Genomic DNA, 17,455 nt, shown 5'->3' with positions numbered 1-17,455 from the left:
GGGCATCACAAAAGCAGAGTAGAGGGGGAGACACCTTCATCAACCTGCTGGCCACGCTTCTCTTGATGCAGCCAATTAGTGTTGCTTGATCCTCAATACCTTATCAAAAGATTCCCGGAACAGTTTGAAGCATGTCTAATAGAGAACACAGGTAACAGACTGCAAAGGAACCCACTTGCTTCAGTCTCAGACTGAACTGGTGGTGGTAGGGACACAGTTTTGACTGAAGGGTAACACATCCGAGTCCCTCGAGTAATCCAATAATTGTAGGATAGCTCACTTGGAGAGCACCTACAACTACTAGGCCAACTGCAATGCAGCTGGGAGTAGATGATCTAGTACTGATCTAGATTGTACAGTGACCTCAAGATCTAATAGTTGTCACAGATAGAATAAGCACAAAGTATTGAAGCAAACTAATTTCCCTCAAATGAACTGTCAGTATGTTTCTATTGTAATGCTGTCCTGTGCACTAAAAACAGCTAACAAAACCAACACAGAGGAATGGATTTCTTGTCTTATAATTCCACTTTTGGAAAAGGAAGATACAGAAAATAATGAAGCCAGTTTCTGCTTCTTTCACTGGCAATGTACCATGCAAACAGGTGTTCTCTTCATGTATTATTAAGGGTATCTGTATTACCCAGATAAAGACTGTAAGAAAACCAATGATGAGCAGATAGTTTGAGCTTTTGGTAATCAGCTAAAATACCACTACTTACGATGTGTTTTTTCTCCCATTTGAGCTGAATCATAAAAAAAAAAAAGAGATAGAGCTACTGACTAAAAATATTCTTAAAGAATTCTTGTTTCTTGAGCCAAATGAAAGGAGATATGTTATTGCAGAAAAAAATTTAATGGGATCAAAGTGTACAAAAAACAAACAGAACAAATATTACATGAACAGAACAGAGTAACTGTGGCCTTGCTGAACAACGTATATTACATACTTCACTATTCTTTTGAAAGAGAACTGGGATATTTTTTTTTTTAAACAACAGCTTTATTATTGTCTGTCCCCTCTTCTGCTGTCCTAAATGCAGTCGTTGGATGTTTCAGAAGAGCCTATAGTTAGAAAGGTTTAACTTATCTTTATTGATTCATACATTTTTGAACAAAACTTCAGAAGTAAATAAAATCTGTTAAACTGAAGAATCATCATGGTTGGAAAAGACCTCTTAAGATCACGGAGCCCACTACAGCATGTCCTGAAGTGCCACATCTACAGATTTTTTTAACACATCCAGGGATGGTGACTCCACCACTTCCCTGGGCAGCCTGTTCCAGTGCCCAACTACTCTTTCAGTACAGAATTCTTTCTGATGTCTGGTCTAAACCTTGCTTGGTGAAACTTCAGGCCAGCTCCTCTAGTCCAATTGCTACTTACTTGAGAGATGAGGCCAACCCCTACCTCACTACAACCTTCTCTCAGTTGTAGAGAATGATAAAGTCTCCCCTCTGCCTCCTCTTTTCCAAACTAAGCCTTTCCAATTTCCTCATCCTCTCCTCATATGACTTGTTCTCCAGACCCTTCACTAGCTTGGCTCTCCTTTTCTGAGAGATATCCTTCTTGTAGTGAGAGGCCCAGAACTGAACACACTACTAGAGGTGCAGCCTCACCAATGCCAAGTACAGGGGCACCATCACTTCCCTTCTCCTGCTGGCCACACTATTTCTGATACAAGCCACGATGCTGTTGGCCTTTTTGGTCACCTGGGCACACTGCTGGCTCACGTGCAGCCAGGTCTGGACCAGCACCCTCAGGTCCTCTTCTGCCAGGCAGCTTTCCAGCCACTCTTCCCCAGGCCTGCAGCATTTCATGGGGTTCTGGTGATCCATGTGCAGGACCCAACACTTGGCCTCATCCAACCTTATACAGTTGGCTTCAGCCAGTTGTAAATCCAGCCAGTCCAGATCCCTCTGCAGGGCCTTCCTAACATTAAGCAGATCAACACAAGCCTACTGAGGAAGCACCCAATTCCCTCATCTAGATCACTGATAAAGATATTGAAGAAGACTGGCCCCAAAACTGGGCCCTGGGGACACCACTGGCGACCTGGCCCCAGCTGGATTTAACTGTTCACTACAACCCTCCAGGCCTGGCCATCCATCCATCCATGTTTTAACCCAGCCAATAGTACACCCTCCTATGCCATGAGCCACCTGTTTCTCTAAGAGAATGCTGTGGGAGACAGCGTCAAAAGCCTTTACTGAAGTCCAGGTAAACAATGCCCACAGCCTTTCCCTCATCCAGCAGGTGGGTGACCTGGTCACAGAACAAACTCAGGTTGGTCAAGAAGGACCTGCCCTTCCTGAACCCATGGTGGCTGGGCCTGATTTCCTGGCTGTCCTGCACTTGCCATGTGAGCACACTCAATATGAACCACTCCATAACTTTTCTGGGCACTGAGGTTTGGCTGACAGGCCTATAGCTCCCCTGTTAGTAGATGACAGAGAGGTTGGTAAGCTCCTCTTCTAGTTCCCTCAATGCTCTCAGGTGGATCTCATCTGGGCCCATAGACTTGTGGGTGTCCAGGTGCTGTAGCAGATCCTTAACTGCTTGTTCCTAGATTACAGAGGGGTTGTTCCACTTACAGCCAATATTCTAGCTTTGGTAGTGGTTGATGCTACATTTTAAAGATTTTGCTACTTGCTATTCACACAGTTTGCATTAGATTTTTAAAACAGCATGACTGAAACACAAATTCTTGTTTATACAAATGGAGAGCCAAAAGGGCTAAAAAGGTATTTTAGAACAACCACTAAAAACTTTACTGTATCATAGTCACTTCAAGTGTTGTAAAGCAGTTTTCTACAATATTCTCTTCAGAAAGCAGGTTTTCTTGCTTCATTTGTCCAATAAGAGCTTCCAAAGATCTGAGTCTCCCCAAAGTTTTTATTTCCTGCATTTCAAGCATAGTGATCTTAGAGTGGAGCTTTGAAATTTTTTGCCAAAGGTGATCTCTGCCTATGTCTTGTTTGCAGTATGAATGCTCAGTTTGTAATATTTCACTTCCACCATATGCATTCATATTCATAGATGTTTCTATTTCTGTCTGCTCTGTATCAAGAAACTCTTGCTGATTAGGCAAGAAAGAACTGTTAACTATTTCAGGCTCTTCCAGACTCTCAGATGGCACAATGATAGCAATGACAGATTCTTCACCTCCGCTGAACTGTTCAATACTTTGTGTGACTGTACTCAGAAAAACTGCATTTTCACTTGTTGGCTGTACTCCAACAGAACAGCCTATAACACGGGAGTTAGGATTTTCAATTGCATAGTCAGTAATTGAACCTAGAGCATTAAGTTTCAGAGATGAATTCAAGTAGTCAGAGTCTGTAAATTGCAAGATTGTAGCTGTACAACCTCCTGAGTCCTCTACAGAAGTTGGAGCACTGGTAGCTTCCATGCTCTGCACTGCTGCTGCCATTAAAAAAGGATTAGTCTCATGTATACATTGCATAGAATTATCAAGAATGATACTGTCTGCCTGAAAGTCTTCTCCATTTTGAAGCTGTAGTTGTTGCATTTGTAAAGGTTTATCCAATGCAGTTGAGAAAACTACTTCTGCTTTTTCATCTATATTTTCTGCAATTACAGGATTTTTCTTTGGTGTACAAAGTTCAAGTGATACAAATGCCTTCTCTGACTCTACGTTTGTATTTGTTTCTTTGAGGTCTTTTCTCTTTACCTCTTGTGGGGTCTTTTGAGAAGAGTCTTTTTCCTGGAGAAAAAATGCAAAAAACCAAAACAACATAAACCAACACAAATACAACCACCTTGTAACTAGAAATATCACTTGAACATAAAAAGACACTGGGCAAATCTCATTCTGTTGCATGGTACTACGTAAATAATTATTTAGATGAGCACCTTCTAAAAACTACACCAGTGACCTGAAAATTTGCTTCAGGTTCTAAATCTTTCATATTATTTTAAAACCCTAAAAGAAGCTGTAATACTTTTTCCCTATTTTCAGAATGTAAGGAACTTAGTTACTGATTTACACAAGTCACCATAATTTTAAAAGCACTTGAAGGCAAGTGGCTAAACAAATCTGTCTGACAAAAGACTGGCTAGCATCTCATATTAACACCTGAAACTGTATTGCATATATGACTATGAAATACACACTGTACAAGACTTTTGCATTAAAGATGCAAACAAATGCAACAAAGTTGTTTTAGCCCAGGGTGGGAAATCTTTAGTCACACGGGCCAACCTGAAGAGAATTTGACAACACAGAAGATTATGAACGCAGGCTTGCAGAACAGTGAAACACATTTGTGCAGAAACACACAGGTGGATTTTTAAACAAGCCATTAAATTCTGACAACTAAACTAGACAGTAAATAAAAATACTTTTTCTGGAGAGACAAATTTTTAAGGGAGGATAACATTTTTTCAGGACTTCAAACAGAAGCTGATACTGGAAGAGGGACAATTTGAAACTTCTCCTTTTTTTAGGATAGTCTGGAGTATCCTAAGTACATTATGCTTTGTAATTTGAACTTATATGAAACTTCAGTGCTAAAGGACTGAAAAAACATATACAGAAATAGAATTCGTTTGGTTACCTTTATTTTTCAAAGGTGATACTTCTAAATCACATCAATATTAGGGTCTTGGGAGGATGAAGTATTTCCCTTTCTCTGTTATATCAGCAGCTGAAAAAGTCTTTCTTAGACTGTCTTGTTTCTCTACATTAACTTAGGAACAAAATAAGAAGGGATTCTCCCTCAGAATAAGGACAGGTACTTCCCCTGCTTTTGTGAAAGCCACAGTCAGAAGAGTGAGACTTATGAAAATAATGCCAGAGAGAGAAGTGAGACTCAAGGAAAGCAAATTTACACTCTCACAGGTATGAAGAACTGCATTTCACTTGTTTTGATAGCAGAGAAGTGATGGATCCACTGAAAGGAAGCATATACTACTCTTTTCCCACACTGAATAAATTTAGCCAGGATTTACCATATATATTTCTAATGCAAAAACAACTTAGAGAAGCCATTGGTATGTTCTTGGCACCATTTCTGCATAAGAAGTTTCTTATCTTTGTAACTCTCTATCTACCTTTGTCTTCATAACTCTCTATCTACCTTTGTAGCTGTACTATGACTGGTCTATGGTCACATGCAAAACAAGAGAAAATGAAAAGGCAGGGAAATAATCTGCAATTGCATAGAAGCAAAAGGTAGCAAAGTTCAGCTCCAAAGGCTCCCTGTTACAGTGACAGCACAGGGAAGTGAGGGATACATTGAAATGGGAAGCAGGGAGGTAAGAGGAAATATATTCACTGCTAAGTTACTACTGCCGCAAATCGGAAGATTTTCTACTTTTATATTTGAGATATTCATCAAGATTGACTTTTCACTCTTCAGTGTTGTCCTGATTTGGGCCAGGATAAAGGTGATTTTCTGTTTTGTACTTTTGCTTTCAGCTAAGTCTCTTGTAAGTAGTTGAAAAAGTGGTATGGGCAACACTTGCAGCTATCCAAGATGACAGAGAACTTAGTCTAAAAATGAATTATTTTGTAAAATTAGCCACACATTTCAGTTTCAACAATTTAGCCTTCATAGTAATTCCAGTCTTTCCATTTCTCCAGCCTTCAATGTGATGACCCAGAGGAAGACAGTTATGGGCCAGGAGAGAATGAGTACAGATCAAGAGTAAATGCCTGTGTGGCACACTATTTTTATGTAACCAATAGTACAACTTTGTGAAGGAAAGGATGAAATTGTCTTTGTTGCATATCTTCAGCAGCCTGCACTGCTGAGCTCTTAGCGAGTTTAAGTTCAGGAAAGAAATGTGTAGTTTGAAACTTATATATTCCTAAGCCAGTATGTATGTACAGTTAATAAAAGGCCTCAAAAGATCAATGTATTAATTAAGAGTAATTTCACAGGAAAAATTGTTTAGCATCATAATATTCTCATAGGAAACTTGTTTTCCTATGGGCAATTTCATATAGGAAATGCTTTTTAAATTCCAATTAAAAAAGATACAGAATTTCCAGTCAAAGCATGAGAAGTTGCTCTCCCTATACACTATAAAATCAAACATACATTTTGCCTTAGTCCTGCTGACTAAGGCAGGCCACAAAATCTATTTTGGGACACACAAATCTTTTGGACACAAAATCTATTTTTGAAATAACATATGAATATATTGCAGATAATTAGAAAGTGCGTATCACATAAATAGTTGGTTAACTTTGTAATACAATAAAAAAAAAGATAGAAATACCTTACCTTATCATCTGGGGAAGAAAAAATTGTTGGTACAGCTGTATGTTTCAAGTATCGTATCCCCCATCGCACATCGAGGGAATCAGGGGTAAAATGGTCACTGCAGAGAAGCTGGTGCTTGCTTGGAGTCCATGCATCTCGTTTCATGTTTCTCAACCATTTCTCAAGTCTCTCTTTATCATGAAGTGGAAATCTTTTTTTAGAGAAGTTGAAAGAATAAGCAAAAACACACACAAAAAAAATTGTAATTTTTTTTCATTCTTTCTAAATAAAGAATCTCCCATTGTTCCCTGCAAAGCAGTCTTTCCTTACAAAACCATTAAAAATCCTATTTAAAAAACAGTGCATATCAAGTGCTAATCAGTACTTCTCTGGTGCATATCAAGTTTCTTTCAACTCTAGCATAAAACTACCTATGATATACAAAAACCAGAACTTGAATTCTGAGCAGTTCTATAACTATTGTTAAGAAAGCAATATTCCTTAGAATCATGAGCAATAATAACACAAAAAAACCCACTGTTTTTTGTATATGAAACTGTATGACAGATCCAGGTGGTCATTACATTTAACTGATCATAATGGTAGGATGTAAAAAGTATTAGCTGTTGGCAGTATGATGGACAACACAAACATCCAGACATGCTCTTTACAAGCCATTTTATTTTGCTTTCTAAACAAAAATGGAGCATTCCTAAGCCAATTCTCTTTCCAATTCTCTTTCCGCTCTTTTTTCTTTTTAATTAACAATCAGTTCTGTTGGTTATGCTTGCTACCGCATGTTTATGGAACTCTGATGCACAAAAAAACTGGCTCTGCAAGTGAGGTTCTCCCACACAAGAGCAGAAGTTGGGGAGATCCTGGAGTGCTCATGATCACCTGAATGTTACCACTCAGGATACTTCTTGGCAAAGCCTGGACCCCATCCTCAAATCCCTGAAGCAGGGTTTTTTTCCTCCAAAAGCCACAAAGGGCCATAACTCTCTTATGCAGGCCCACAGTGTTCCAAAACTGTAACCTTAGCTGATTTTGGGAAGAAGATACCCAAGACACACAGGATAAATGTGCTTGTCTCTATCCCTTCCCCAGATTTTTTGAATTTTTTGCCATTCAAGCTTTGAAGTTACCAAGGAAACAGAGCAAGCTTTTGATGCACCCTGCTCTGTCTGCAGAAAACAAGAAATAATACTAGCAAGAACAAAATAACATCTCAAGTTCAGATTAGAGTTTCAGTCTTTTCAAACCGTGCCTACTTAGATTGTGTACACCCAGTAGCAGCATTACTTATATTACACCACATGTCTCCTGAACAACAGAGATAGAGAACATTTGTTTCCACTGCTGTTACCCTTGAAACTCAACACTCACTACCTTCCCCAATCAGACAGAAGGAAACAAAATTATCTGTAGTGAGAGATAACATCTGATAGCAAAACTTACTCATTTATCTAAAGGGCAACTTTGCCAGAAACTCCTCCTGCTTCAGCACACACTTACAGATCAACAGAATCTGTTCTCTAATGTGAGACACAAAAAAAGGGACAGAATTTATTCAGGAGCCGCCACCCCTGCACAGGTCAGAAAGGTGAAGAAACCTGACAAAGGCAGGCAGTCAGACCAGCTGAGATTAGGTGAAAGTTAAGAAGTTCAGGAAGGGCTCAAACCCAAAACCTTATCTGGACATTAATTTCAGCACAACAGATTTTGAGGCTCGTTGTGAAATTCATTCTTTAAATTTTCTTTAAAGGCTACAACATTCCTTGTGCGGGGAAATGTTTAGCATACTTTTATTCAGCAGAAACACATTAATATTTAGTTTCTTGCACTGTGCTCCTCTGAGTGTTGAGAAACACAGGTTTTTCACTCACCGTTCTGGGAATCAACAGCCGCCTAACAACAACCGTACAGAGGTTACAGCTGGCAGATTACAGCTGGCCTGGCAGGGTGACTTTAATCCATCAGGTGGCCGGATGCTGCCACCATAAACCCAGCTGCTTCCAAACAAACCGGCAATGCCTCTGTTGGCAGTGCAGGCAGTACAATAAGCCTAGTGGCGATGTTTCATTTTCAGGAGTCAAAAGATGCTAACTTTCCTACTCTGCCAGGCCCTTCGCTTAGCTTGCAAACTGTCCCTCAGGGGATATCCTGGTCCCTTCACCAAGAGAAGCCAATGCCCTGCTCAAAACACCCCTTGCACAGAGGCAGCCACGGCTGAAACAACGGGGTAACCGGTGCTGCTTTGCCCTAGCAGCTCGAACCGCATCACGGTTATAAGCGCAGTTTTTTTTTAAAAGTCCAATCTCTTTGGTTTTCACTTCACGATCGCTCTGCACCTACCCAAGACCCCTCCGATGCTGCCGTACCTCCTCCTCCTGCCCCTCTTCGCGGGGGGTGCTGGTGGAGGTTCAATGCCCAGCCTGGCGACCCTTTTTTCTTCCCCCCTCACCCCCCCTTTCCGAGATGGGAGAGCGATTTCAACCGAGCCGCTGGGGACAAGGCTTAAGAGGTGGCCCCCAACCCCTTTAGTCACCTGCCCGGCCATTTACCCTCTGGCTCCTGAGGAGCCGCGGGATCCCCGGCCTCACTCCGGGATGGGCTCTTTGGCGCTCGCCCCCCTTCCCCGCTCCCCGGGGTCGCCCCCTCGCCGGCCACTCACGGGTAGAAGCTCAGCTTGCGCTGGTCCTTGGCGCTTTGGCCCCCTCGGTTCTTGCAGCAGGACGCGGCGCAGTACCGCGGCATGGCGAGAGACGCGGGGCGGCGGGGGGCCGGAGGGAGGGGCGCGGAGAGGCGCGGAAGGACCCGCGGAGTGCGGAGTAGGGACGGCTGGGAGGGGCGGTGCGTAACCGTGGGGCGCGGGGGCGGCAGTCACGCAGACAAGGGGCACCGCCTCCTCCCTCCCCCGCCCCGCACGCCAGGGGGAGAGGCCCCGCCCACCCAGGGGCGGCTCCGGCCGTAGCCCCTCGCGTACGACACGTCACGTCACGTGGCGAGGGGCCATTGACCAATGGCGCAGCGCTTCGTGTAGCAACGGCTGCCGGGGCGCGGGGGGAGGGGCTGCGCGAGCGCCTGGCGGCCGTTGGGCGGGAGCGGCGCTTGGGGAAGGGGCAGCGGCAGCGGGAGCGGCGGGGTCTGTGGTGGCGGCAGCGGGGTCTGTGGTGACAACTGCGGCGGCGGCGGAGAGCGGAGGCTGAGGTGAGGGGCCCGGCGGGAAGGAGAGGGGGGGCGGCAGCTGGAGGGCCTGTTTAGAAGGGGTTGGGGAAAACCAGGGGTTGCTGAGGTAGCTGGAGGGAAAGGGGACGCGGAGGGGTCGGAGAGGTGAAGGGGCGTTGAGGCGGCTGGGAGGGAAGGCTGGGGACGGGAAAGAGGGGGACACTGGGACTCGGTCCGGTGAACTTCTTTGCCCTTTGGGTGACTCTGGGCTCTCGCTTCGCGCTAGGCCCATCTGCTGCGATCTTTACTAAGCCTGTCCGACTTGGAGGTGTGACAACGGCGCTTAGTGTCGCTGGTATCATCTGCCGGGGTCTGGCTCGGCCTTGCTTTGTGTTACGGCTCATTAGGGATATGGGAGGGTGATGCCGGGGGAGGTTCCGTCTCGTTTCCTTCTCCAGAGCAAGATCGAGGAGACGACTTCTCTGTCAGTGTAGGAGATGTTAAGAAAAGTATAACCCCCCCGGTCTGACAAACTTTACTATAGCCGGCTGTGGGCTATAGATTTGCTTACTCATCGGATTGAAGAACTTTGGTGACTTTATTACTAGTAGTAAATCCTAACTTGTGTCGTGGTCACGGCCTTGTCATACCTAGAATGTTGGCTGTTATCTAGCCAGCAGGATGGGTCTCTGAACATTTGTGTTACTATGTTCTGTGTTTTAAATATAATAGCACAGGCCTTGGTAAATCACTTGGTCTCTTCTTGTAGGAGGAGTGCACAGGGTCTATAATAAAAATAATGAAAAAAACATGTGACTATGTAAAGCTGATTTTTCTTATGACTTACTTATGCCAAGATTTCCCCCTGAATTCTAGCATGTTTGTTTCAAAATGTAACTTTTTGTTGAAGACATTGTTGAAAAAGCCTTAAAACTTTAAATTATTGTTGAAGCTGCTTGTCTTTTATAGAAGAGTTCTTTTTTCAGTTCAATTCCAACATTGAGAGTTTTATATGTCAACCTTTTTATTCAGTGATATTTCTCAGATGAATTCTTTGGTATCAAATACATGGTAGGTGTTTTTATTTGTAGTACAGTTAATATGAAAGTAAGCTGAGCCCAGCCCATTGTAAAATAAAGGAAAATATGCCTGACTTGACTGAACTCTGTACTCTAAATGAGTGTTTTACCCTGTCATGTTCTCCTTAGGTCAGCTAACTGACCTGAAGCATAGCATGAGTGTCCTAACAGTTGCCTCTTCCTGCACCTCACAGTCAGTCTCTAGGCCAGTTGTGTTTTCAAGCTGTTATTGTCACACAAGCTATTCAGCTATTCAGGTCTTTCAGTAGTGAGGGGGTTTTTGCAGCCTGTGCTTATTTCAGAGCTGCTCTCTGTATGGTTGTAGAACTCAAGGATTAGTTTAAACCCAGTTCAGGTATGCCAGCATGAACAGTTTGATACAGCAAAACGTATCATATTTACTTCAGCAGCTCTGTAGGAGAACGTACAGTTAACCATGGGCATAAACCAAAGATAAACACTTAAGCATCCCTATGATGCATGTGAAATACGAATTTGCAGGATTTTCTTTTACATATTCTGTGGTTGTGAAACTGAGAGAATGGAATTTGGCATGTGAAAAAACATGCTGACATGTCTGTCACTGAGAAGACTCCTGACACATACAAGTCTTCCTCTTTGAGTTTATAGTCATAGCTTTAAGTTGTTGTGGAATATAAAATAATTTATTCTTCAATAATTGTTTTTCTTTCTAGGAGCCAGAGAAATGGCCACTACACAATCTGTCTTCACATTTGCTCTCTGCATTTTAATGATAACTGAATTAATACTGGCTACAGAGAACTATTATGATATCTTAGGAGTTCCAAAAAATGCATCTGACCGCCAGATCAAGAAGGCATTTCACAAGCTGGCTATGAAATATCACCCAGACAAAAATAAGAGTCCTGGTGCAGAAGCAAAATTTAGAGAAATTGCTGAAGGTAATATATGCTAACTTTGGTTTTAATAATTTGATACATGGCTTTTATCTGTGAGAAAATAATGGTAGCTTGAGTGTACTCTTGTTACTGAGCAAAAGGTAAAAGGACTTTTTCTATTTTGCTGTCAAATGTTTAATATCAGTATCTGTTTTGTTTCTGTGTCCTTGCACGTAGGCAGGCCTTTTATATAGTTTATGCATTCGTGCTTGTTAGGCTTTTTGGCTTATGCCTGTTGTCACAAAAAAATCCTTGGCAGTAGGATAGCTTTAGCCCTAGGAGGATAACTCATCTTTTGATCTGTCTAGTAATATCCACCTCAGGATTACTCAGGCTTCAGAGGAACCTAACAGCAACCTTCTAGTAACTGTGAGGAGATTAAAAAAAAAAATACAGCAGGGTGCTTCAGTAATTCATGGTGGCAGTAAAAGTGACAACAGAAAAAATCTTTTTTTAACCTTGAGCACTGTCAGGTGTTGGAACAGGTTGCTTAAAAAGGTTGTGCAGTCTCCAACCTTGTTGATTTTTCAGGAATGAATGGATAAACCCCTGAATAACCTCATCTGATCTCATAACTGACCCTACTTTGAGCAAGAGGTTAGCATTGGAGACCTTCTGAGGTCACTTCCATTGTGAATTATCCTCTCATCCATGATTCATATGTGTTTTGTGATAGCAAATAGTTTTGTGGAAGCAAATAATCAAAAATAGAAAAAGTCTTGCTGAAAAATAAGGTGTTCCCACTTTTGCTCTCCGTAGACATCTGTCTGTTTGTGTAGCTCTCCAAACTAATCTAGTTAGAGATTTCTGGGTTTTACCTTCTTGTCTGCAGAAGAGCTTTTTTAAAAAAAATGTATTTGTTAATAGATACGTGCTGGAGTTACTAGTACCTATTGCAGGAGGAATTGGGAACTCTTAAGTAAGTGTTCAAGTTATCTGTCAAGTTTGAAACTATTCTGTAGGAGAAAAAGGAACCATCTGAAAGACTTAGTGTTATCAAAATGGATTTCTGCCTTGGAATACCAGTAGCTGTAGTTCTAGACCAAAGATCAGAGGGAAACCTAATTCCATTTCAGGTATATCCCATCACAAAATCAGTTTGTTTTGTTGAACTTTTTTAAAAAATTGAAATTTTGGACATGGGGGAAACTTATTCCCTTTATTTTATCCCCTTGATTTATATCAGGTTACTTAGTTGTAACTGAAGTGTAGCTAGAACTTGGTGGTTGGCTAGCAAGTAGTTCTGCAGGCACTGCACTGTTTCTGTGGTGGGACTGCAGCAGGCAGTTCGTTTTGGTAGGTGAAACTCCTAACATCCTTTCTCCTTCAGTCTTTGCTGTGCCATTGCTGTTTTCTTCCAAATATAAACACTAAGTTTTGTTACTAGTCAGCTGTATTGTATGATCTGAATTTTTAAATTTGAGGATATAATCATAGTATAGCTGTATTATTACTATTATGAAGAATAAATACATATTTATTTTGAAACACCTTAATTTTCTTTGGAGACAGTTAAATGGGGGTTCATCTTGATCAGGCTTATGTGTTAAATGCAAGCCTTGATTGAGATTTATCCTGTTGAGGAAGTGGGAGGAAGCTGTTCCTTGTATTTGATCTTTTTTTTTTTTCCCAATGAGAATGTAAATAAACTTTTTCTTTTTTTTTTTTTTTTTTTTAATGGAAATAGCATACGAAACATTATCAGATGAGACTAAACGAAGAGAATATGATCAGTTTGGCCATCATGGAGGACAAGGAAATAATGGGAGCCCATTCCATCAATCGTTTAATTTCAACTTTGACGATCTGTTCAAAGACTTTGACCTCTTTAGTCAAAACTCCCGGTCAAAAAAGCACTTTGAAAATCACTTCCGAGGTCACCGGGAAGCTCACAGTCGGCAAAGACGGTCTTTCCAGGAGTTCTCCTTTGGAGGTGGACTGTTTGATGATGTATTTGAAAATATGGAAAAAATGTTCTCATTTAGTGACTTTGAAAACGTTCACCGGCGTGCGGTGCGAACTGATGCCAGGTTTCATGGGTCCAGCAAGCACTGTAAGACTGTCACTCAGAGACGAGGAAACATGGTCACCACTTATACAGACTGTTCTGGACAGTAATTTCTCCTTTCTTTTCATCTCTTCTTCTTTCAGTGTCTTCGTAATTCTTCTTGGTTTTATGCTAACATGGAAAAAAATTTTTGAACTGTTTGCTCTAAAAAACACTTACCTGCTATAAAGAAATGGTAAATGAAACTAATCTTCAGCATAGAAGCAACTTGTTTGGAAAGTAAATGTCTCAGTAACTACTTAGAATGGGAGAGAAATAATCTCACGTGACAGAAAAAATGATTTGCGTTTCAGTTTAGTAAATGCTTTCCCTAAATTTGAACTTCAACACAAGATACATATTTTTTATTTCATAAATGTAACACAATTTTTTCATAAATGCCAATTCAGGACTGTTTGAGTTACTGGTGCATGGATTGCAGCAAAGGAGACACTTTGAAGTGCTGCTTTTTTTTATCATATCTTTTGAAGTTTTCACTTGACGTTTTTTCTTGATATGAACTTCCTGTGCAGATTAGATTATTTACACAAAATAGCAGCATTAGTGTGATTTACCTGGGTCTTTGTTATTCTGTCCAGCATGGAAAATTTATTAATAGAAATCCCCTTTTTTAGGTTGGAAAATAACAAGGAAATACATTAAGATTGTGCTTCACCTAGGAGAGCCATATAGAAATTAATTTCCAAATAGCTGTTCATTGATGTGAAAAGACAGTAGGATTTGAATAACCCTTAAGGGCTATTCGTGTGTGTAAGTTTGTGTGCATACAAGGTGGTTTTTTTGTTTTTCTTCCAAAATACAAATATCTCTCTAACAATGTTTGGAAGAGTATATCAAAACCACTCTTGTTTTATGCTTACTATAGTACCACCTGTGCAATGTAGTTTTCATAGCTCAGTTTATTGAAGTTAAGTACTCCTCTGTGCTTCTGAACTTAAACAAGATAAGCTTGCCTACTGGTCACTACTTTCTGGAAGGGTCAAAATAAAAAATAGATTGTTTAGATTGACAAATTTATTACCTTTCAGCAGGAATTTTTCAGTATTGTGATTTGAAAGGTAAATTCTTAACATAAAGACTGAGTAAAACTGGAAATTACAGTTGTTGTATTTATCTAATGCCTTGTGGTGCTGGAATCTACTAATAAGGTACTAATGGCTATCAGTTTCAGCACCATGGAAATCTATAACTAATCTGAAAAAAACCTCAAAATGGATAACAAAAACCCCTGCCCAACACCCCTCAGCACCCCCCCTGAATATTTTAACTGATATCAGTCCAAAAGTTTTAGTTTATTTCTTAATCAGTAATAAGAGCTTAGTATATTACATTTGTTCCTATTAATAAAATTGCTGTCACCCACATATTGTTGTCTCTTCAGGACTGTGAGATAAGAATTTACCTTTCACACTGATTGCATGAGCAAAGCAAGCGTTTTAAACAGCAGTGTTCTAAATAGGCTTTGAGTGCTTAAAAATCTTTTGATAAAGAGATTTAATTCTTTGCTTCTTGGATAGATATTGAAAGCTGCCTATTTGCTAAGTAACTTTAACCTTCCCCTCAAGGGTACGTATTACTGCTTGTTCAGTTTTCATTCACTAAGTACTTGGAATGGATTTTTGCATTATACTAAGTGCTTTTCCTTTTCCATGTTCTTCTTTATTTATTAATAGACTAATACCTCATATATGGTCTTTATAAAAAGCCAGTAATTTGTGCAACATTATTGGAACGTGCAATATTCTTATAGTAGGAAAAGTGCTGGAGTGAGTGTTTTTGTGTTATTTCCACTCTTTTCCTGTGTAAGCAGAGATTTTCAGTTTCTTCTGTAGAATTAATATATGTTTCAACCAAAAGTTGTAATTCATGTAGATTTCTGCATTTTTTTCTTTAATATATTCCATCCTGTGCATGAATCAGATTATCTGCCTGACTGATATCGTATGGGCATCCAAATGATCAAATTATTAACTTAGAGTTCTGAATTGTTTCTCTCACATATAACAAGGTTTTTAGAGGGCATTTCTGTAGGTATTTGAGGAGAAATGTTCCTTGGACTCTGGAAAGATAAGGCCTTTAGTATTAAATACAAGACAGTGTTAGCAAGTGTCCTTTTTTAGGGATGATAATTTCTGGAATTTAGAGGTGGGAGGCAACTCTAGAAGCAAGGTGCCAAGGTAAAATATTAATGCCTTTCTTAGTCTAGTGAATATTTTCTTAATTAAAAAAATAAATATTTGGAAAGAGCAGAATGACCAGTTCCTAAGTGTGGGGGAAGGACCCAAATCACTGACTTCTCCAAAGGTAGTTTTCTCTCGTTATGAATGCGAGCCCGTTCCCTAATCCTGAATTAGAGGAACAAAAGCTAAAATGAGCACTGTAAATTTTAAGAAACAGCCACCCCCAAAATCTAAGAGACCATATGATGTCACCATCTTTCAAGATAAATTTTCAGCTGAAAAGCAAGGGTCCTTTGTTGCTTCTAGATGAGCTTCCCCTCTTTAAGGATGCTCCAAATTTATTAATAAAAAGTGTACCTGTTTTTCTTATCTCCTTAAAGTCAAAGTATGAGACTGATAACAGGATAAAGCTGCTAGTTTTCTAGCTGATAATACCTTAAAAAGACTTCTTCCCAGTCTATTTTTACTTGCTTTTCAATTAGTTCTCTTAATTATTTGTCCCAGGAAAACCAGTTCTGTTATTCCTGTGGCTTCTCAAAGTGACCTTTCGACTTGTTTTGGTGGTTGATCCAAGGTAAAATCCGAAGGAGAGATTGTCACTGGTATTGCAGTTCTAGTGATTTGCTATGGTTGTCTGTGATGTGTATGCTTTGAATAGACTTCAGCTGAGTAAGTTCAGGCAGGCTTCCTTCAGCCAGCAGTGTACAGTTCCACAGCTATCAGAAAACAAGCGTGCAAAACATGTTGTGCTACTTGCTTATTCAGGGCCCTTGCACATTCTTTTACTATTTATAGTGTTTGGTTCATGGCAGGCTCTCCAGCGGAAGTCCTGATATAACCTTGTGACACCCCTGAATGCAGAAGGCTTTGAAGTGCCATCTTTTATCCTCACAACTTGTGAAAAGACCCAGCAAAACCTATTTTTTTTTGTTGTTGTTGTATGAGGGTGAAAACCGGAATACTTACCAATTCTTGAAAGGCATTTATGCATATGTAACTCCAAAAGGATGAGTTTCTAAAACTTTTCATGAAAAAAATTGTGGGTTTATGTATTTTTTCCCATTAGGTTTTTGAAACACAGTATCCAGTGGAAATGAAAGTACTGTACACTTAATTAGGGTGCCATTACATTAAACATGTGAAAATTGTTTGTGTGTGAAGTCTTTTTTTATTTTCCTCCTCATGTTCTTCAGGATTAAAGTAGGTTTTGTGGCACTTGTGTTTTACAGAAGATTTCGACCAGTACATTTTCCTTAAATGGAATGATAGGGTTAGCAGGGAAGGAATGAGAGTGAAAGAAATTGACTTAAACTTTACCTGATCTTTTATTCTTAGAGATGTTGAGAATCATATGGAGTTTATCTCTACCTGTAAAGCAAGCACACAAAAAAACCTGTGCCAAAAGGCCTTTGTCTAAGAGGCAGAGAGCCTCTGCCTTGAGAAGTGTTGCTTCTGCCTGTGCTCTGACCATCCTGGTGAGAAGTGGGAGAGCAGTCAGACCAGCACTGACTGGCCTGGGTTGCTACTGAAAAGCCAAGGTTACTGGTGAGCTGATTTGAAAGTTGACTCCACAGCTGTGCTTGCAAGTTCTTTTCTGGGCCTAATTTTTAGAAGGTGGTGCAGGGTATAAAAGGCTTGGGGTATGGTATTGCTCAGGCCATTTCTCATTAGAACATTCTCTGGAATGTAATCTGCCATCCTAACAATGCAAAGCCACATTTTGAGAACCAGATATTGGAAGATGTGTTGTATTTTTATTCTGCAGTGTGTCGGGTGAGTTGTGTGTGGGGTGCATTTCAGAATAAA

At 40.5% G+C, this 17,455-nt stretch overlaps 2 protein-coding genes across 3 annotated transcripts; one reads left to right on the top strand and one right to left on the bottom strand.

Annotated features, from left to right (window-relative positions):
- Positions 1-843: 843 nt before the first annotated feature.
- On the bottom strand, positions 844-9,130 carry THAP5 (THAP domain containing 5). The gene is made up of 3 exons (XM_008496162.2): positions 8,909-9,130; positions 6,256-6,445; positions 844-3,728 (listed from the first exon to the last, which is right to left on the bottom strand). The coding sequence occupies exons 1-3, from the start codon at positions 8,989-8,991 to the stop codon at positions 2,772-2,774; spliced, it is 1,230 nt and encodes a 409-aa protein (XP_008494384.2). The 5' UTR covers positions 8,992-9,130; the 3' UTR covers positions 844-2,771.
- Positions 9,131-9,251: 121 nt separating this feature from the next.
- On the top strand, positions 9,252-16,797 carry DNAJB9 (DnaJ heat shock protein family (Hsp40) member B9). 2 transcript variants are annotated; one of them, XM_030460027.1, is made up of 3 exons: positions 9,252-9,444; positions 11,177-11,404; positions 13,089-16,797. In XM_030460027.1, the coding sequence occupies exons 2-3, from the start codon at positions 11,188-11,190 to the stop codon at positions 13,517-13,519; spliced, it is 648 nt and encodes a 215-aa protein (XP_030315887.1). In that variant the 5' UTR covers positions 9,252-9,444; positions 11,177-11,187; the 3' UTR covers positions 13,520-16,797. The 2 variants fall into 2 exon arrangements, with proteins under 2 accessions (XP_030315887.1, XP_030315894.1); XM_030460034.1 differs by having other exon boundaries at positions 9,363-9,438; positions 11,176-11,404.
- The last annotated feature ends 658 nt before the right edge of the window (positions 16,798-17,455 follow it).

The sequence above is a fragment of the Calypte anna genome, chromosome 1 (genome assembly GCF_003957555.1).
Source record: "Calypte anna isolate BGI_N300 chromosome 1, bCalAnn1_v1.p, whole genome shotgun sequence".
Taxonomy (NCBI): domain Eukaryota; kingdom Metazoa; phylum Chordata; class Aves; order Apodiformes; family Trochilidae; genus Calypte; species Calypte anna.
The sequence above is the reverse complement of the archived record's forward strand: the minus strand, read 5'-3'. Positions and strand labels throughout refer to the sequence as shown.

Coding starts and splice junctions, on each gene's coding strand:
- DNAJB9 (XM_030460027.1), top strand. CDS start 11,188: ATGGCCACTACACAATCTGTCTTCACATTTGCTCTCTGCATTTTAATG. Junction 11,405..13,088: donor ATTTAGAGAAATTGCTGAAG/GTAATATATGCT, acceptor TAATGGAAATAG/CATACGAAACATTATCAGAT.
- THAP5 (XM_008496162.2), bottom strand. CDS start 8,991: ATGCCGCGGTACTGCGCCGCGTCCTGCTGCAAGAACCGAGGGGGCCAA. Junction 6,446..8,908: donor CGCAAGCTGAGCTTCTACCC/GTGAGTGGCCGG, acceptor CTCTAAAAAAAG/ATTTCCACTTCATGATAAAG. Junction 3,729..6,255: donor TTTCTTCCCCAGATGATAAG/GTAAGGTATTTC, acceptor TTTTTTCTCCAG/GAAAAAGACTCTTCTCAAAA.